This window comes from Siphateles boraxobius, unplaced genomic scaffold (assembly GCF_051911475.1).
Source record: "Siphateles boraxobius isolate OS27281-9 unplaced genomic scaffold, OSU_SipBor_1 53, whole genome shotgun sequence".
NCBI classification, from domain to species: domain Eukaryota; kingdom Metazoa; phylum Chordata; class Actinopteri; order Cypriniformes; family Leuciscidae; genus Siphateles; species Siphateles boraxobius.
This window is the reverse complement of record NW_027509175.1, coordinates 6,812,501-6,834,577: the sequence shown is the minus strand read 5'-3', so window position 1 is coordinate 6,834,577 and position 22,077 is coordinate 6,812,501. Positions and strand designations below refer to the sequence as shown.

Sequence of the window (22,077 nt, the reverse complement as noted above, 5' to 3'; positions counted from 1 at the left end):
GATATTCTTTTTGTTTGGATTACTTTCCTTTGTAAGAATCTTACAGCACTACATATGTGTATATACATACATTTAGTTTTAACGTTATAAATGAACCTCAGTCAAAACGGGTATGTAAAGGAAGCGGAAGTGACGTAGTTTATTTTGAAAATTGAGGGCGCTTTTAAAACGTTATTTGGAGATCGATATTAGCCAAGTGTGGTGAGTTTATTACACATTCATACATACTTTAAAATCATTTTTATGACTGTAGATTAACGATGTGAGATCTTTTAATTAGAAATCGCATTGCATTTACGGTAAGAAAAAGCTGACATGACAAGAAACAGAAGCGAAGTGTGACATGTAACGTTAACGTTACATAACAGTGCATAGTAGGCCTACATAGTTTCGAAAATAGAATTTTATTAGATCAACCAAACATAATTTCTTTACATTATGTATGTGTATATACACGGTGTTAATGTAATTCATTCTGTCGATGTTTTAGTGTTATTGTATCTCATTCTTCTTGTATATTAAAAGCAGTACATTTTCTGTTTCTCCAGAAAGCTGCATTCAGACATGAAGAGAGTTCAGACTAAAGACGCGGCGATTTCTGCACAGCCCAGAGCCGCACATGTCAAGAACGACACCGACAATAAGTGGGCATCTTTGTTCAAACGTTCAGCAAAGATTTCCTTTACCTCAATACCTAGTTTTATTTTAAATAAAATTAAATATATATTTAATATTTTTTTCAGGAAGAGCCAGCACAGGACTCTGAAAGTGTAAGTGAAATGATAGTCTGCCTATCAAATAAAAACGTAGTTCCCACTAGCAGTAAGATAATACTGTCCAGTCTGTATAAAAAAGGAAATGTATACTATTTTGATTTCCTTAGGCCAACTACAAGATATGGGCAACAAAACGATATAAGGGAGCAGAATCGAGCATTGTCTACAACAAATGAAGACCTGCAGAGACAGCTTGAAGAAATGAAGGTGATTACACTAATCATTGATTTAATGTTCTGCCCAAATGCATTAAAAACAAATTAATCAAAGAGTGTACAGTGTTATTTTAGAATATTTGCTGAATTCAGTCGAGTCAAATACATTTAATACTCAAAACAATCATGTTTCTTAAGGAAACAGTGACTGAACTGGAGCTGCGATGCACCGACCTCCAAGGAGAAAATCGAGAAATTCAAAAACAGCTGCGAGACTGCCACGTCCTCCTCGTTGCAGAAAACCTTGACCCAGGTCATGATTTATTTAATTGCTCTGGATTGACATATGAAGAAGAGCAGTGTGTTCTGTTGAGTTGTAATCTAAACAGCCTCAAATTCAGTTTCAGGGGAAAAGTTGGGTCAGACAGCACAACAGAAGGAAGAACAAAGACGAGAAGTTATGGTAACTCATTTTGATTTCTGTATTTGCATATTTTTATTTTATATAATGCTATTTTTCAATAATAAATATTTATTTTGGTATCCTATATACAGTAGTCAACATCAAAGTTATACATGAATTACAACAATGCTCGTTCATATATGTGTATATATTATACACACACAGGGGTTGGATAATGGATCTGAAACACTGGCCATTATAGCTTAGTGTTGGTGGTTTCATGCATGTATATGAGTGGCCAATCTTCACTGATTTCACATTCCATCAGTAAGAGCTGAGTGTGAACGTTGAATTAGCAGAGCAATAGCACAGCTGTACATAAAATATTGCAATCCACACAACATAATGGGAGATGTATAAGAGATCAAAAGACGATGAATTGTTGTTACGCGTTTCGCTGGCTCATCTGTGACCAGGACAGCAAGTCTTTCTGGTGTATCAGGTTAATGCTGGCATACCACCACATAAGATGAACCACATTCAACAGGAGTAACTGTCAATGCAAGAGGAAGCTGTCTGAAAGGGACGTCCAGGAATACTAACCCAGATTGTATCCACATAAAACCACAGCTGCCCAATTCCTTGCAGAATAAAATACGCACATCGACTCTCCTGTTTCCACCAAAACTGTTCATCTGGAGCTTCACAGAGTCAATATTCATTGTCAGGCTGCTATAGCCAAACCTTTGGGCAATGGTGCCAAGTTTTGCCAACAGTGCAAATCAATGTGAAACATATATTGTTCTCTGATGAGTCCACCTTCACTGTCTTTCCCACATCTGTTGGGTGTTTTGGAGGAGCAAGTCAGAAAACGTTTTCCTCCTCCAGCATCACATAGTGACCTGGCCACTGTTCTGGAATAGGAATGGCTCAAAAACTGAAATGCATGTATCTGTCATTCCCAAGACGCAGTGTGTGTGTGTTAAAAATAAAAAACATCTGCAATTTTTCTTAGATTCTTTGCCTTTTGGCAACATGAGATACTGATACATGGACTAATGGTCACTGCAGGCACATATAATATGGATTTATTATATAATCAGCCATATTGTACAATAATCTGATATGCCTTCACACCAGATTATTTACTTTTTTTTGGTCTGATTACTTTTGTGATGTAAAAGCAGACATATAAGACTAATTCTAGTCTATAGCATGTTTTGGCTGGAGAATCAGTCCTGACAGTGCAAGGCTAGTGTTAAACCAGAGTCACAGACATGGGTCTCTGTTAATGAATAATTTTCTTGTCCATTTTGTTTTTTGCTAATGACAGACTGTTTCTCAAAATCTCCTGACTGAGCTGAAACTGTTCGGTGAGACGACACAAGAGCATGCAGCAAATTTACTGGTGAGTATCAGTATTCTCTGTTTTTAATATTCAAAAATTCTAGGTTATTTATCCTGATTTGAATGTCCTGCGGCACTGACCAAACATTAATACAAATGTTTCACTAAGACTGATTTATACGAGGATGAAATTACACACATTTTACTCTGCTGGGCTAGAGGCTGTATAATTAATCATAACGCCAGGTCCACAGCCGATGAAATATTAATTTGAAATGTTCTAATGCTTCTAAATGTTATTGAGTGCACCTCTCCAAAACTACTAGAATATGGCATGACCTAGAATGGGTTCAGTGAGGATATTGTCAATCTCGGTTTGCTTCCAGGAAGTGCAGAACACCATGAGGGACCTGACGGAAGTGCATGAAAAGCTCCAGCAGGAGAGGACATTGTTCACTTTGGATGTGGAGGAAATGGAGAGAGCTTTGGGAGAGGCAGAGAGACTCTTGATGGAATAAATGAGAGAAACTCTTTCATTGGCCATACATATTGCAATGCCATATGGTGTTTTCTGAGATCTGTCACTCTGAGAATGAGAGCTGGCTTAAAAAAGCATTTGGATGAAAGTGTAACATATTGTTGCATTTAAAGTAACATCCACCACTCACCATTTCCCAAGTACATTTTTTTTTACATGACCTAAATGCTTTCTGTGTTTGTCAGCTGACAAGTTGAGATATTTATATAAATTCTTTCCATGTACCTCTAAAACGATAAAGCACTTCTTGAATGATGCTGACTGTACGCTATTTTCATTTGAATTACCAGTGCAAATATGACTGGGTCTAAACATGATTAAATGCTTTACAAAGTTTTGTGCTGTTATTTACTCTCATCATAGTATCTGAGACTTAAAGAGCTACGCCAGTTTTGATTAAAATCCCTATACTTGTCAAATATTGTCCCATATGATGTGGAAATTTACACCACATAACATAGGAGGAGAATGGTATTTTTACAGAGAACGTTACATCACTTATATATATTTATACATGCACACACGCAAATATATATTTATATAAATAAGGGGTATTTGTATGACAAAAAAAAGTTTAGGCATGGGAGTTCTTGCATTACATAAACGTGAAAACAGCGATGACATATACATTCAAAGTTTCCCAGGTTTGGAGTATTTTTGTCCAGATCAATAATTAGTGAAGGTGGATCACTGGATGCCATGAAGACATAAGTGTTTCACAGCTATATATCAGTAGTGTTTAGTAACTTGCATAATTATTTATCTCATACATCCATGGTATAAAAATGAGAAGTGCTAACCTCCCCATATAGCCAAATTTAGAAGCATCACAAATTTACATGACCATTCTATATTATGAATATAGTCAAAGCTACGCGGTATGACACACAATAGGGTTTTTTACAAGGGAAAATATAAAGGAGTACAAAGAAGAATTAGGGAGAATCAATAAATTATGAATAATTTACTGCCATTGTGTGAATAATATGTAATCAAAAATCTGATTATGTAATTCAGCTAACATGTAGCACACATAGCTACACCAAATAAACTGCATATACCATTTATAACTTGTGCCGTCTCACTGCACTGCTGCCAGACTCTTATGCTCATAAGCACAGGACAGTTTTCCATTGAGACGGCTCTCGTCATACAGCCATCTTATGTCCACTTATACAAAAAGTCACTTCACTTTGAAACTGTCACATGTGTTGATTCCTGCATTGCTATAGCAACCAATGCTTAAATGGCTCAAAAATGACACCCACCGCCTCAACACATTTCATTTGATCACTTCCGGAAAAACAGTTCAGACAGCGTGTTCTACTGATCAGATCTGAAAGACAAAAACTGCTGAGCTGCGTGAGAATGTTTTAATAAGAGTGTGTTTGAGACAAGAAAGGAGAACATTTTCTGTAAAATGTGTATCTCATCCATTTAATCATAGTAATCAAAACAAGTGCACTACAATGATGAAGTCTCAATATCAGGAATACAGCGATACAGTGTTCTTACAGTAAGCCAAAAAACAAAACAAAAAACATGTTGGCCTGGTTTCACTGACAGGGCTTAGATTAAGCCAGGATTAGGCCTTAGTTCAATTAGGACATTTAAATGTGCTTTAGAAAATAAAAACATTACTGATGTGCATCTTGAGACAAAACAATGGCACTGGCATATTTTGATATTATATTTTGCCATATTATGTCAGTGCAAGTTGCTTTCAGTTAAAACAGCTCAAACATGCCTTTTAGTCTGGGACTACCAGTCTGTGAAACCAGGGGTTGGACACTTAAGACACACTTAAAACTGTATGAATGTCAATGCATTATATTATTATAAATTCTGACAACTTTTTTTCAATGTTTTGTTATCTAATGCAAAACCTTCACACATTATTAAGTGTCCAAATATGTTTGGGGCCACTGCGTATCTCATCAGTGAATGTGTCATAAGAGTACAGGAGATGACATTTCTGCTGTCTGCATCATGTACACACAGCACACTCTTTTTGGCATTTAGTAACCAATAAGTTATAAATAAAAAGACCTGCCATGGGGACAATGGCATCAAAAATATGAACACAAAATTACTCATGTCATTTATTTAAAATAAATATTAGTCACATTTGAAGAGCATGTGTGGCTTAATGTGGCCTACAGTATTCAACAGATTTTTAGATGAATGTGAAGAAAGGTACTTTCCAGTGCAAAATGATGATCCAGAAATGATGATGACATATTACTATAATAATAAAAGTTTTTAAAGGGCAACATAATTCACCCAATTATGGTTAATTCACCCAAAAATGAAAATTCTGTCAGTATTTACTCACCCTCGTGTTGTTCCAACCTCATAAGACCTTCGTTCATCTTCGGAACACGAATTAAGTTATTTTTGATGAAATCTGAGAGCTGGATCACTCCTCCATAGGCTTCTAAGGGATTGAAAATTACCAGCCCCGAAAAGTTATTAAAGATATCGTTAAAATAGTTCAAATGACTACAGTGACTCAATCTTAAGTTTAACAAGCGACGAGAATACTTTTTGTGCGCAAAAAAACAAAAATAACGACTTTAATTCAACTATTAATTTCCTTCTCTATGGGCCTCTAGTCAGTTAGCGTAGTGTGATAGCATAGAGCTACGTCACACGTAGGCTCACTATTGGCCGACGCTGGTCATGTGTGTGATGCGTGTGACGTACAACAACAGAAGAACTGCGCTATATTACTAGTGAACTGACTCGAGGCCTACAGAGAAGGAAACGAATAGTGGAAATAAAGTCGTTATTTATTTATTTTTTGCGCACAGAAAGTATTCTCATAGTTTGATAAACTTAAGATTGAGTCACTGTAGTCACTTGGACTATTTTAACGATGTCTTTAATAACTTTTAGGGGCTGGCAAGTTTCAATCCCTTAAGAAGCCTATGGAGGAGTGATCCAGCTCTCAGATTTCATCAAAAATATCTTAATTTGTGTTCCGAAGATGAACGAAGGTCTTATGGGGTTGGAACAACATGAGGGTGAGTCAATACTGACAGAATTTTCATTTTTGGGTGAACTATCCCTTTAAGTCACAATGCACATACTTCAGATTCTGACCATTTCAAGACACAATTACTCCCTTTAATTTTGAGTAATCCAGTTAAATGCATTATGATGCCTTCAGGTGCATACTGTATAAAATGCATTGTGGGTAATACAGCTGTAGGAGGCATAACATTCCAGTAACAACTTTTCAAAGCAATTCAAAGTGTTAACAGCCTGCTTTGAAGTGCATATTATTCTCTCTGACTCAATCCGATCAATAACACCTTGCATAGCTCTATCTGTCTTTGGATGTAACATTAGGTATTTCCAATCAGGATGTTCAACACAGCAAGACATCTGTTCTTGTCTTTTTCTCTGTTTTAAATGACAATAAATGCATAGAATAGAATTAGATTCTTCAGGCATTGAACCATACTCTACACAAGCCAGCAGATGTTTATGCAGTTACAATCTCTTCAAAGTGTTACTCCGCCACAGTTGACCTGGAAAACGCATATGCTGGCTCCGTACAAAATCTATAAGTAGTTACTTATTTTGAATAAGTAATTACTTCACAAACGCTGAAAAAAGTACATTCTAAATAGTATGAATGTGTGTATGAATGGAATCCAGATGTACTACACCTGCAATGTTATCACTGTCATGTGACCTTCCAGCGCCAGTTACGTCGCATCGCTGCCATTCACAAATCTTCTCCTGTGGCCTCATGGGATAGTAAAGTGTCCATTGTATGCACACTTCAGAATTTTGTAGGAATTAATATGTCTTTCGGGTACTTTTTGCCTACTCTTTTATGAGTACTGTAAATTTGGACATACTTCTTTTGTCATATACAGTTTTTCACCTACTATATAGGGAAGTATGCGATTTCGGATGCAGCCGCTGTGTCTGAAATCAAATACTTCCCTACCTTATAGTATGCGAAAAACCCCTGGATGACTACTACTTCCGCTGAGATTTTGAAGTGTACGTTCGATGGACACTTACTATCCCATGAGGTCACGGGAGAGGATTTGTGAATGGAAGTGAAGTGACACAACTGAAGCTGGAAAGTCACGTGACAGTAACAACATGGCAGGTCCGAATTTCATTCATTCTACCCATAGTACTTTTTTAACAGTCGTAAAGTACATTCAAATGTAGTACCTACTCACAGCGATACTTTATAAAACTGTTTACTGAACGCAACGTGTGAAATCGATACTGCATAGCTGGAAACATGTTCATATACTTGCGTAGAGTACGTTTCAAGCCATATGTTGCGTTCAAGTCATGTCAGAATGATCACACTTATGAGTTCCACATGAATGCCATAACCTTGAAGTCGAAAATCAAATGGGAAACTTCTTGTTGTACTCAAGCTCCATAGATAAAAAGTCAAAGTTCAAAAATATAATTATAATAAATGTAAAATAAAAAAAAAGTGTAATTCACTTTTTATCTCATAATGTCAACATTTTATATCATATTGACTTTTTATCTCATAATTTCAACATTTTATATCATATTGACTTTTTATCTCATAATTTCAACATTTTATATCATATTGACTTTTTATCTCATAGTTCTGATGTTCATACTTTTTGATATCATAATGACTTGGTGTCATGACTTTTTATCTCTATTTTCAACTCATAATTTTGACTGTCATAATTGTTCGACGTAATTTTGACTTTATCTCATAATTATTACTGTCATAGTTTTGACTTTTTAATCTCATACTGTCGTTTCGACTTTATATGTCATAAATTGACTTGAACACACATGACATAGTTATGATTTTCAAGCTCCTAAGTATGGTCTTAGCAGGACTTGAATGCATCATTATCTCATATTAACCTTTTGGTTACCAGCCTAGATCTTTAACCATCGAAGTACTCCAACTAACAAAACCTCCACTCACCCGTTTTACCATCACGTGTACCGTATTCCATTTAGCTCTGATGCTCTTTCATACTGCAATAAATATTTGTTCAACATTAAATGAGATGAGAAATCTGTGTATATTTGGATTAGAAGGACGAATTCACACATTCCTTATCCTCTCTCTGGGTGACTGGATTGTACATACACTGCAAGCCAGTCAAACAAACAGTGTGGATTGTGACTTGCTGAAATGATCCGCTGTGGGTGTCACTAAAGAACTACATCGACTTGGAACAAATCTACTCTACAGTAAAAACGTTTTGTTTTTGTACAAAATTGATCCTAAAAATATACACACATACAGCATATTTTACATACAGTATTGCTAACCTAAGAAAACTGTGAGCACACATATTCTTTCTTTTCCCGCTTTTGGTTTAAGAGAGAGCAATACGTGTGCAAAGGCAGTATTTTCAGTGCTGCTTTTTGTCCAGAATGAAGCCGCCTGTCCCAGACACGAGAATAAACCACACACAAAACACGTTTTTTTGTTCCAGTCTACCACTCACTGTACAAGTTTCCGGTGATGTTTCAACTTCAGTTCGAGTTTTGGAGATCAGAGCGGGATTCAGTGAATTACTCAAGCGTGTGTTTGCCCACACATTACGACTAATCCCGGAAGGTTGCTATGGAACGGGAACTCATAACAAAGGAATTTCCTTCATCCGTTTTTGAGGGTCTTTGAGTCTTTAAAATTAATTCCACCTCTTGCTGAAGAGTCTCACAGTGCAAAGTCTCCGCTTCTTCTGGGTCATGGTTAATCTGCGAAAATCCACCCGAAAATCATTAACACGTTAACAATAAGATAGTCAATTCCCCCCTCCCTTCCTTGAAGAGAGGAGGCCTAAAAAAACACACTTTGGGGGAAATGAGAAACTTTTGTGAAAAAGCATTCTTTGTCGTTACTCCGACAGTTTGATTTGTCCCGTACTTTCCGTCATCGGCTCCCCCGTTTGTATCAAGTCATCAGTTCATTAGACAAACGAGGAGAAGCCGGTAACTGGAGTGCGTGTTCCTGGTGCGGGCTGCCCTGTGGGGGTGTAGACGCCCCCTACGCTGTGCTGGGTCACCACAGTCTGATAATACCCCCCCTCTGCATCCGTCATGGCACATTCCTCGTACCCTCCTCCGGGCTTCACGCTTTTGGGCTGCCGCTTCCACGAGTTGTAATAGGTGGGGTCGCTCATGTAGTGATTTACAAACGAGTGCTTGGGCTGCTCATCTTCGTAGTCGCTGTCGCTCACCTTTACATGAGGGGGGACGGGACGGCACGGGTCCAAACCAGAGAGAAAAAGAGCCAACAGTAAAGTTACAGCATGAACGTAATTGTTGCCTGAGTGTTTTAAGAGGTACAAAGTAAGTTTATGTTTATCTGACTGACACAATGGTGGTCTTGGACTTACACTTACTGGCGTGGATGAAGCATAACCTAATGTTGTTTTTACAGATGCCACGGTAGCAATACAATGTAGTCCAGCTCATGACATGAGGGGAAATTTCTATTTTATTTTATCCACAATTTATTAAAGGGATTCCCCCAAAAATGAAAATTCTGTCACTCACTCACCCTCAAGTTGTTCCAAACCTTAATGAATTTCTTTCTTCTGCTGAACACAAAGGAATATATTTTGAAGAATGTCGGTAACCAAACAGTTGATGGTCACCATTGGCTTCCATAGTATGGTAAAAAAAAAAGAAAGAAAAAAATAATTTCCTATGAAAGTCATTAGGGACCATCAACTGTTTGGTTACCGACATTCTTCAAAATATCTTCTTTTGTGTTCAGCAGAAGAAAGAAATTCATACAGGTTTAGACAACTTGATGATCATGATAATTAAAACAAAAGATGTCTGTAAAACTCCATCATGGCATTGTTTCTGTGTGTGTTGTCATGTGTTTACCTCTGACTCAGACAGCTCAGTGGGTTTCTCTGTGAGAGTGGTGCTCTCTGTTAAAACAGCCCCATTGTAGTTGTTGCAGATGTCCTCATCAGAATAGTGGAGCCCACCTGGACTGGGCCGTGGAGGAGACCTGTGGACCAAACACCGCAGTTAAAGATGACATTTTTACCTTTTTTTTAGTGTGTATTATTGCATTTTGAGCATGAACAAGGTCTGCGAAGTTACAAAGCACAAAGTCCACTCCTAAGGGAGTTTCTGAACTGAAACGCCTCCATTGTAGTCTTGAGTTTTCTTCCGGGATCGAACACGTGACAATGTCCCTAATATTAATCATTTCCGCCAAATCATACGCAAAAAAAGGGCCGAGGCCTGATTGAGTTGCTATAGTAGTGTGTTAAAACTCGTGGTAACGATAAAGGCGGTGACATTTCCAAAACACGCTCAAAATAGTTGACCAATCACAACACACTGGTCCAGCTGACCAATCAGAGCACATTGAGCTTTTCGAAAGGAGGGGCTTCATAGAGACAGGAACTACTGTAAACAGAGTGTTACTGACAGAATAGGAAAAGAGGTGCTTGCACGATGAAAAATATGTTAAAAATAATGTGTTTTTTGAACACCTACATAGACCCCAAAAACTAAATCAAGACTCCTCTAATATGGACACTTTAACATTAAATGATCAGTTTTTGCTACTAAACGCTGAATATAACTTAATATAAGGAGTCATATTAAAATTAAACTGAAGAGTTAGGCTATTTAAAGAAGAAATGAGGTGATAAATACATTTTTATAGTAGATTTCATGACTTTTCTCAGAGCTAACTCCTCCTCGGAACCACGTTACAGCAACTAGTGTCAAAGTGATTTTTAGTCGATGCATGGTGTCAATTTCCATCAACTACTCTAATAGTAGCCTTTATATAACCATAATATGACACATTATAAACATCAGTCCGGATGAAACCACACCTTGATCCATTCTTCTTTAAGAAAGAGCTCTTCACGTTCAAATGTCTGCTGTTCAGCTCTAGGGCCGTGAAGCCGCCATTGTCAAGCGTTACAGACTCTTCTACCGTAGTGATGTGCTTTCCTGTGGGAAGAATCACATTCAAGTAATGCCAACAAACACTGGGATGTGTTGACTGATTAACTCTATTCTCTTTTATTTTACAGTGTTCCCCAAAAGTTACACAAATGACTGAATTGGAGCGACTACAAACACTTAGAATCTTTAAAAAGACTTCCAGAAATTGACAAGGAAGCAAAAGAACAGTGATAATACCATGAGGTACAGTGATTGTACAGGTTTCAAACAACATGAGATACAACAAGATTGAGTAAATTAAGTGAGAAGTATTGTATCTGTGTAGGTGAAACACAAGAATATGATCAATTGTTAATATTCTGTTTATAATAATCATAACAATGGTGTTATTTTTATAATTCTCACCTGTTCCACAGCTCCTGTACCTCTTGTTCTGTCCGAGCAGGAGCAAACCAAACACAACCATCAGAATGAGAATGAGACTGATCAAAGCCATGACGATCAGGAACCACCACTCCTCATAGAAGGGCGTTTCAGACAGAGCTACAACAGACAATAATACTGCATTATTCTTCATTTATTGTTGACATCACATATATGAGGGAATAAAATATATATTTACAGTAGTGGCTAAAAGTGATGTCCGGAAAGTACATTTGAACAATACTTGTTTTTAATGACACTTCAGGTTCTATTAATCAATCAAAATGTGAAGAGTATGTTAAATTGGGAAGAATAATACACTAAACTTGGTTAAGGTTTTAAAATGACAAAATTATTTGTCAAGTAAGGCAAACTCCAGCATATATTTAAATGTGGGTTTACTGTGTTATGCAAAAAAGGCATAGAAAAACAAAAAGCCCACAGGAAATAAGGCATACACTGACTACAATGTAATCAGTTATTAATATTTTGTTGGTTCTCCCTTGTTTTTGATTTCAGCAGCCATTCCTCTGGGCACTGACTCACTAAACTTTACGCATGTGTCGTGCTTAACTTCTTTCCAATCCTCTTTAAGTTCTTCCCAAAGTTGAGCTTCATTGGAAGACCTGGATGACTTACCACAGTTGCATCTGCCCATTCTGGCAAACTCACAAAATAACATCTAGTAATATAGCTAACACTAGTGATTTACGGAATTATAGGCTGGGAATGATGAGTGCAAGATTGGTATGACCACTTGGCCATAAAACGACGTCACACACAATTAGGTGTGTTTCATTACATCATGACAAATGATACAATTGTTGAGTGCGTACATTAGTTTTACACTCTAGGCACAACCTCACAATATGCATACAAAATATGTAATACAAATATTTAATAATAATAATATTATAGTTTGAATAAAGTGTGAAGAAGCCAATTTTCCTGGGTCAGACATACTGTTAATTATATATATATATATATATATATATATATATATATATATATATATATATATATATATATATAATTATATATTATAATTTTAAATAAATTGTGTTTTCTTTAAATATTTCTATTCACCAAAGAATAAAAAAATAAATAAAAAAATGTATAAGGTTTCCACACAATATTAAGCAAAGCAACTCTTTTCAACATTGATAATAATACACAAATCAGCATATTAGAATGATTTCTGAAGCATGATGTGACACTGAAGACTGGAGTAATGATACTGGAAATGTAGCTTTATCATCAGAGGAATAAATTACATTTTAAAACATATAAAAATAGAAAGTTTAAATGTAATATTTAATCAGTCTAAAACATTTTAAATGTAATAATATTTCACAATATTACAGTTTTTACTGTACAGTTCAGCTTTGTTCCTTTCCTTATGGATGTGAATGTGCAGTGTGACACTAGATGGCAGCAGAGGCCACAAAGTGAGTATACAGTGCTCGACAGTTCAAACATCCTCAATTAAATAGAAACTTTACACTGAAATGGTGTACTAATGTCCATACTAATACTTTAAATGGTAAAATTACCTTTAAAATGAATTGATAAAGTATGCAATATAGTCTGCAATTGATATCAGTCAGGGCAAATGCCATATCAAATTTGATTTAAACAAAAACAAAGCTGTGGAACAGATGTTCAATTGCTTGTCATTTGCAAGAATTGTCCAGTAAACCGCAGTGGTGTGATATAAAGAGTAAGATTACCAGATGTAGCGGCGGAAGGCTGACTGGGGTCGCCGTAGCCCAAGCGATTGACCGCGATGACACGGAATTCATAGGCCACACCTGAACGTAGGCGGTCCAGACTGATGGTGTACGAGAAGCTTCCAGGTGGGAGATGCTTGACAAATGTATCCCATAATCCTTCATCTGAAAAGGCAAGATTTCAAAAGCGGGAGGGAGAGTAAGGAGAAGAAAGATAGAAGAGGTGGAAGGTTAATTGAGAATAAGACTGCTTTACAAGACCGTGTAGTGCATGAGACGAAGAACTGATAATGAAAAGTCAAGGGTAGATCTGAAGTAAGCAGATGGACAATGAATTGCTGCTTACCTGATGGACGAGCCTCAATGACATATCCCGTGACGGGTCCCGCCCCTTCTACACCCTCTGACCAATGAAGCGTCAAAGCTGATGCGGACTTTGTGACTGAGGTCCGCAAGGGCGAACCAGGGGAGCCTATAAAATACAAGGTTTATTACTCCTATCTGAACGATCAATAACAGCACACAAAGATCCTAATGGATCTGGTCATTTTTATCAATCAGAACAGTTCAGACTGACATATAGGCTTCAAATATCAGGCTGACGGAATGAAAATGATGGATTTTTTTTTTTTGATAACTGAAAACTTATTAAACATTCTCTGCAGTTTACAACTAAGGATTGTAAAACAGGCAGCTCTGCCATTCTGAAGTGGTTTAAATTGCATAAAGGTCACATTGAAGCTGTAGGGATACATCTTCATCAAAACATGCTCTTTATTGGTTACTGTGACCTGACAACACATTCAGTATACTGTCATCACACTTCATTTCACACAAATCCTTTCACCTTTTAAATAAACTAGCTGATCCTAAATGTCATGATTCAATTTACTCGTTCCCTGTTACACAGACATAGAATGTCTCTGTCTGTGTTTGGCAATGAGCAATCACCAACCAAAATAGTAACATCGCTAGGAATTTTTTAATAAAATAAATAAAATTAAAAATTAAAAAATTAAAATTAAAAATGCTACACAAATAATTTTTTAAACCAAACAAACAAACACATAAACAAATTATATATATATATATATATACACTGAGCAAAGGGAATTTCTTTCAAAACCATTAAATGAATCTCACCAACCTATTTTAACAGTAGTGTATAAACAACAAAAATTCAGACCATGAATATGTCAAAAATTTGATTGATTGATTGATTTTTCATACAAGGATATTCTGTTTATTTGTAAATGTGTACATAATCTTATTTATTTACCTACTTTGTAGTTTTATCTATTCATTATTATCATTAATATTATTGTGTTTGTTATATTAATATTTGTATGTACGTTTGATTATTTCGGCGGAAATGTTTTTTGTGGAATATATGGTGGAATCTAAAAGTCTAAATGAATACGCTTTTAGCTATATGTATATCAGAAACATGTCTGCTGCATTTGCTGTGCTATCTGGTCCTACTAACACACTCAAATAAATAAATAAAGTTTTTGTAAAGAAATGTATAAATTGAAAATATATTTTTATACTGGAAACTTGTTGGCTGAATTTGTTTGCTATCTGACCCTACTCATTACTCATCCAACTAAAAAAGAAAGAAAGAAAGAAAGACAGAAAGAAAGAAAGAAAGAAAGAAAGAAAGAACATTTTGTAAACAAATAAATAAATAAATAAACAAAAGTAGTTTTGTAAATTCATAAGTAGAAAATCAACTGTATTCATCTACAGAACGACTTTCAACCATTTAAGGCCTTTACGATGATCAGAAACATACATTCACTCCAGTGTATACACACTTTAGACTGGTAGCATACCTTGCAGTACCATGACACTACTATGGTGTATGAATGAATCATTCAGTACCATGGGATACATGCAAGCACCACAGTATTTTTATTTCTTTGCTCAAAATATTCTGGCCATTTACATAAGTGCTAACACTCCATCATAATCCATACTGACCAATCAGAGTCCACCGTTACATGAATCAGCTGCATCTCATCTGAGGAACATTCTAAACTGAAAGCTGATTGTGAGGCTCCACATCACACCACAATGTTCAAGTGCTCAAAGACTACGCAAAATCACATTCTCATTACAGTGCACTAATCAAACCATGACGTTCACACAGCCTTATTTTAATTTCCATCTCCAACTCATTTTAAGAATTAAAATAATGAAATGCCATCTCTCTAGTGGGTCCCAGGGTTTAGAAAGGTGTTTTTTTAGAAAAGCACTAGTTAAATGCAATCATTTCATATTCAACAATTAATTAAATCCAAAGAAAGCCTCCAGCTCTTGTGTCTGTAACTGCAGGGGATGTTGCTTGATTTATTATGAGTTATTACATTCACGTTTACTCATACCTTCCACTGGTCCTGCAGTGATATTGGCTTCCATTTCGGGTCCGTAAGCAATGGTTCTGGCCTGAACCTTGAAGCGATATGTCACGGCCCTCTTCAGGTCACGAACCTTCAGCCAGCGCTGCCAGTTCCCCTTGATCTCCACTGTAACTGTCTTACTGACACCTGTCAAATGGAGAAGGGTCTTTGTGAATATTGTATAATATATAACTGTACTCAAGACTTTTTTTTATTATTACAATTTGAATAATGTTTCTGTCTCTCCATCCCGCTCACCATGAACTGGTGCGGTGGGCTCATAGACCACTCTGTATCCTTCCACCACTCCGTTGGGAAGCAGAGGAACTCCCCATGACACATTCACTGAGCTTCCCGTCACCTCCGAAAACACCACATGACTGGGCGCTCCAGGAGCTGGAGAGAGAAAAGCCACATCTCAAAAACATACGTTTATGCACTTCTGCTAAATAAACAAATTATATACAAATAACACAAATACACTACTGTTAGAATGTCTGTTCAAACATCCGTTCCACAAAAATATTAGCATGTTGTAATGATTTTCTGATGGATCATGTGACAATGAAGACTGGAGTAATGATGCTGAAAATTTAGCTCTGCCATCAAAGGAAAAAATTACATTTTAAAATATATTCAAAATAGAACAGTTATTTTGTTATTGCAATACTATTTCACAATGTTACTGTTTTTACTGCATTTATAAATAAATAAATGCAGCCTTGGTGAGCATAAGAGACTTCTTTTCAAAACCATTAAAAATCTGTATGTATTTTTATTTTATTTAATTATTATTATTATTATTATTATTATTATATGTATGTATTTATTTATTTTTCCTACAAGAAATATTGTTCATTTGGAAACATGTACATTATCTTAAACTTTATTTACCTATTTTTATTCATTTATTGTTATCATAACTATTATTGTTATATTCATATTTGTATGTATGTTTAATTATTTCGGTGGAAAGGGACAACACTTTATAACATTAACTGTGTGAAGCTGTTTGTTAATGTTTTGGAAAAGTTTCTAAATAAATAAATATGTACTGTGTGTGTGTATATATATATATATATATATATATATATATATATATATATATATATATATATATATTCTAAAGATTAAAGTTCACAACAAATACAGTTATAGTGTTATTGAAAGAATTGATTCTGAAAGATTCTAAATTTGCATAATGCCAGCCTATTGTCTTCATTGGCTGCCCGCGAACAACATCTACTCTGACCCTCAAACACTATAGTTGTTGGCGATAGTTGTTGCTGAGGCCTGGGCGAGTTTGGTTTGTGTTATGGACATGTCCAGTAGATTCAGTTTTCTGCGCTACGAATCCACTTTGCATGCATTTCAAAAGGATGAAGACGACGCCATCATTACTTTTCGAATTACTGTGTATCAAGTGCAAGTTCAGATATGGTAGTAGGTGTTTCGTTGCCAACACACGCTGTAAGTGGTAGACCAATCACAACTGACTGGGCTGTCTGACCAATCAGAGCAGATTAGGCTCACGGAACGGGGGGTTTAGATAGACTGAATCTTTGAACTAATTGTTTCAGACACTTTGAAAAAAAGAGGTGATGTTCAATGTATATTATGAGAAATTGTAAGTTGTTTTTGACTTTTGATGCATGTAAATGTATGAGATCTCCAAAACAAAATGAGGGACCTTTAAAATAGTAGAATAGGGGCACTTCAAGTGTTTTTACAAAAATATGAGCTGTACATTTCTGCTTTTAAACCACAATGTCTTGCTCTTTAGACTTTCCTATGTAAGTGCATTAGAGTAAACATTTTTTTTGCTAAAATTGTTTTTCAGTAATAATGCCACCGATGCTGTCTAGGTCAATAGAACTTGAACCCAGAACATTACTTTAATAAAACTGTCACAGTGCGCCAGTATATGTTCAATCTGCGTTACAGGAAATGGTAATCAAAGGTTCAATCAAACTTGTTTTCATTAGCCAAATTTTGCTTCAAGACTCTTAAATAAGGTTATAGAAACAAGCGCCACATTTACTATCTTAACGGAATCAGTAATACCAGAGGAATGACATGTCTGACAATGTTTTGGACGTCTCGGTTGGTTGTCTGGAACGCATGCATCCGGGTGAGCGTAACGGGTTCTCAGCGGGACTCACCAGCCTGCAGGGTGCGTCCTTTACGGGCTGCACTGAGCGGCCCGTCACCCGCCGTGTTAAATGCAGACAGTTGCACATGGTAAGTGGTGTAGGATGTCAGGTTCTTCAGGTGCACGGATGTATCTGGAATAAACAAAACTAGTTCCTTCTCCGTCTCATTCTGCCTGTCCTTTTCCCAGTAATGGATCTGTGGGAAGAAATGAATGACACATATACAAACTTAAAGGAACATTCACCCAAAAATGTAAATGTCCAAACTCTAAAACCATAGATTTTGAAGACTGTACTTGTCGCTCCTAAATGCATGGAGATTTATAATTTCATAAAAGTCATTAAAGAATTATCTTATGCTCACAAAAACTGCATTTATTTAAACTGATGGATTTGAAATGTTGATGGCGTTTTTATTACTCAGCAGGTGAGTAATGTATTTTACTGAACAGATAGATTGCCATTTGTAGCTCTCTAACGGAGTTCATTGTAAAGCATTCTCTATTGTGAAGTGTCATTTTACGCACAGTAACCATCCAAACACCACCAAAACAACGTTCTTGCGCAAAATGCATGCAGTTCTGCTTTCTAACTGCTAGAGGGCCAAAAGTTACATAGTGTACCTTTAATATTCTTATATTTCACATGCTGTTTTGGAAACTTAAATGCTACATTCACCACTCATCGAGCAACTAAGTACACTTTTAAGAATGCCTCCTTTTGTGTTCCAAGGTAAAAAGAAAGTCATACAGATTTTTGAATTATATGAGGGAATTACAGGTGTATATTCTTACATTTATGATATTTTTATAATATATGTGCTGTTCTGGAAGCCTAAATGCTACATTCATCATTCATTGAGCAACTAAGTACATTTTTAAGAATGCCTCCTTTTGTGTTTCAAGGTAAAAAGAAAGTCATACAGATTTTGAATGATATGAGGGTAAGAAAATGATGACAAATGTTTCATTTTTGGGTGAACTAATTCTTTAAATACACAAACACACCAAAGCAAGAATGAAATAAGAAATGTGAATTGATACTTTGTGTGTTTGTGGTCAGAACAGAAGGATTCATAACCAATTCCAGTTCAAATGTCTATGAGAGACAGATGTACAGATGCCGTAAATAGGAAAACAATGGTGGAAGCTAATGCGGTGAAATCAACAGATGACAGTGAGATAAGGGAAGGCAGACTGCAGATGAACGACAGTTTATTTATGCCGGTAAACAGATGGACTGCCTGACTGATTTTGGAAATACTTTTCATAAAAGCCAGGTCTCACAACTGACTAAACAATTGTGCATCATGTATTCATGCATTTGAAATTTTTGGCACATAGTGTACAATGTGGCAAACACATAAGGCGCATGGGAATTATAGGTAATTTCTAGGGGTGAAAATATGCATTTGACAATTAAAAACATTGAATATTATAAGTACCAATTATACTTAATAATACACAATGTCTTATGGGTCGTTCATAGGATGGATTCTTGTGTATGTCCACAATATTTATTAATTTTTGTTCTATGTAAAAATACTATAGACAGACATCTTTGATGTTGTGCATCTTGTGCCTTTAAAAAAAAAAAATTACGAATCATATGGATAATATTTTGAGCATGCATGTGAGTGAAAAAAAAAGTTATCGTCACCTTGTATCCCTGAATATTTCCATTTTGTGTCTCGACGGGTGGAGGTTGCCAGTCTACGTCCAGCTGACTGGAGGACACAGATTTCACCTGAATATTCTGAGGAGCCACTGAAGGAGCTGTGAACACATTATTTTAAACTGAGCAACAAACAAATCAAACTTGCATGTGTCTAGACTTCCACAGATGGACAACCATTTACTTCATAGACTATCTGTCTCATATAAAGGCCAAATGTCAGATGACATTTCTCTGTGGCATAATGGACAGTGATTAAACTGAAAGAATACAGAGGTTTAGTGATTTATTGACACACTAAAATGTAATGTCTCTGTAAACAGGCCAGCTGTCGCGTTTTGCAGCACAACTGTTTTCAACATTGATAATGATAAGAAATGTTTCTTGAGAACCAAATCAGCATATTAGAATGATTTCTGAAGAATCATGTGACACTGAAGACTGGAGTAATGGCTGGAGGAATAATTGCATTTAGAGTTATTTCAAATAATATTTCATAACATTACAGTTTTTACTGTATCAAATACATGCAGCCTTGGTGAGCATGGATAATATTATATGTATATATATATACATATCATATTTTTATTATTTTATTTATCATTTCTAAATGAAGTATTGCATTATTTTTAAACCAGTTATTTAAGAGCTGTCAGTGGTTCATACGATTACTTAGAAAGTGTAAGTGAGTGATTAATAACCTATTTAAATGTACATTCATACATCTTATTATTCCGACACATAGTAATAGTTACTTAGTGTATTAATAAATGCTTTATTAACATGTATTTATACTGTAATTCAGGGTTAATTCGGGTAGTTATAAAGCATTCAGTCATTTTAAAAATTGACTTTTTTAATTGCATTGGAATGTGGATTTGCACCCAAAATGTTTTTTTTTTAATGGCACATATGAAATATGTTTGTTTAATGCGGTTTAAATGTTATGTGGCTGTGTAAGCAATTGTGTTTTAAAATTAAAATTAATGATAAATTACTATTTCCTTTTGCAGTTTGACTTGCCCATTTTACCTGATACAGTGGCCCATTTTACCTGTAACTGCTCATGCAAAAAAAGTTGGCACAGCTGATGTTTCAAGAACAGTAGGGCCTAAATAATTATATTTTATTAGATAATTTCAACACAAAATTATCAAAAACAGTCATTATTAATCATAAAAACACATGGAAAAGTCATATATGGTATTGTATTATTGTCCCAAACGATTTACCAAAAAGTGGCCCAATTTAGCTGATATCACCCTATATATATAGTACATATATATACACATACATATATATAAAAAATACAATATTACAATATATATCATGTTTTTATTGTTTTATTATTTTTGTAGAAATATTTATTTTTATAATAATAATGTATAAAACTTAATATATATATATATATTTTTAAATATGCTATTTTATTGTATAAGCACACTCCTTCCTCAGTCCATTCAGACATACTGTATATTTCATAGATCTTTTGTTTAGTTGAGCTTGGTGTCATAGTCTGTGTGTGACTTTGAGCTGTATGTGTCAAATTCCCATTTCAGCTCATTCTACACTCCTATAAAGAGAGATATGTAATTAGGATGGCCTTGTTGTCTTTGTGTGTTAAAGTCTTGCCAGAGGGACGTTGTATTTAATGGTGTGCCATCCCTCTCATTCGGATTTTTCAGAGAGGTCAGATGTGCACACTAATCTGATTTGTGCACATGGTTTAATTTTTAAATTAGCTTAGGTAATGGGCTTTCATAATGCTCTACGAGTTTACAGTTAAATTTGAAATGTGCTGTGATACATGTTAACACACAAACACATCCTATAGACTGAAAGAAGGTCATATCTACTCTATTTCACTTACACACAGCATTCATGAAAGATCTTGTATATGGGGAGTATATAAATAGAGCAATTTCTGCCTACATTTACACTGAGGTAATACACAGATCCGATATTATACAAATATCTGATGTCGGTTTACCTTCAGTGAAAACATTACTGACTGTTTTATATAAGTATCCCACCAGGCAGCACATCACTGGCTAAATTGATTTGCACTGCATTGTGGGAACTGGTCTATGGCGTGTATCAATAGGTCACGCAAATGGATCCACTCTGTGTTGTCTAATAGTTTGTGCAGATAATTGGTCCACACTAGGCGATTCAAGTCCCTCTTTTCTTCCCCGTACAGCTGATAACCAGATAAAACAGGTTGTGTGACTGAGGAATGATTGCATATAATTTTCATCTCACTCATGTGTGAATGTACTCTCATTAACTTTACCTGAGCGCTAAGTGCTCAGGCCAGACCAAATATCGAATATAGTGTTTAATTGTAGGTCAGATAATGAGATATCAAATGCATATCAGCAAACAACAACTACATTTCAGAAAGCACTTTGTGTTTACCATGGACTTTGCAAGTTTGTGGTTCAAGTTTTAAAAGTGAATCATAGGTTTGATCCTAATAAGGCATAAACACATACCTGCTTCTCCCACTAAAACCTCTACAGGTGCACTTGAAGGGCTTTCTCC

The 22,077-nt window shown here is 35.7% G+C and overlaps 2 protein-coding genes across 3 annotated transcripts in view; one reads left to right on the top strand and one right to left on the bottom strand.

Moving 5' to 3' along the window:
• Positions 1-119: 119 nt before the first annotated feature.
• Positions 120-3,555, top strand: knstrn (kinetochore localized astrin (SPAG5) binding protein). 2 transcript variants are annotated; one of them, XM_077205197.1, is made up of 8 exons: positions 120-201; positions 549-644; positions 744-770; positions 884-983; positions 1,130-1,244; positions 1,333-1,394; positions 2,668-2,742; positions 3,068-3,555. In XM_077205197.1, exons 2-8 carry the CDS (start codon positions 565-567, stop codon positions 3,197-3,199), a joined length of 591 nt encoding a protein of 196 aa, XP_077061312.1. In that variant the 5' UTR covers positions 120-201; positions 549-564; the 3' UTR covers positions 3,200-3,555. The 2 variants fall into 2 exon arrangements, with proteins under 2 accessions (XP_077061312.1, XP_077061313.1); XM_077205198.1 differs by lacking the exon at positions 120-201 and adding an exon at positions 258-345 and having other exon boundaries at positions 3,068-3,226.
• A 3,082-nt stretch (positions 3,556-6,637) lies between these two features.
• sdk1b (sidekick cell adhesion molecule 1b) overlaps positions 6,638-22,077 on the bottom strand; it is a 243,945-nt gene continuing 228,505 nt past the window's right edge. Inside the window, exons 35-45 of the mRNA XM_077205196.1 lie at positions 22,029-22,077; positions 19,519-19,634; positions 17,869-18,055; positions 15,965-16,102; positions 15,692-15,853; positions 13,651-13,776; positions 13,305-13,469; positions 11,557-11,694; positions 11,076-11,196; positions 10,102-10,231; positions 6,638-9,443 (exon numbers count right to left, since the gene is read on the bottom strand). The exon at positions 22,029-22,077 is cut by the window's right edge and continues 53 nt beyond it. Coding sequence (XP_077061311.1) covers positions 9,174-9,443; positions 10,102-10,231; positions 11,076-11,196; positions 11,557-11,694; positions 13,305-13,469; positions 13,651-13,776; positions 15,692-15,853; positions 15,965-16,102; positions 17,869-18,055; positions 19,519-19,634; positions 22,029-22,077 — 1,602 coding nt within the window. The 3' untranslated portion in view covers positions 6,638-9,173. The remainder of the gene's footprint in view (positions 9,444-10,101; positions 10,232-11,075; positions 11,197-11,556; positions 11,695-13,304; positions 13,470-13,650; positions 13,777-15,691; positions 15,854-15,964; positions 16,103-17,868; positions 18,056-19,518; positions 19,635-22,028) is intronic.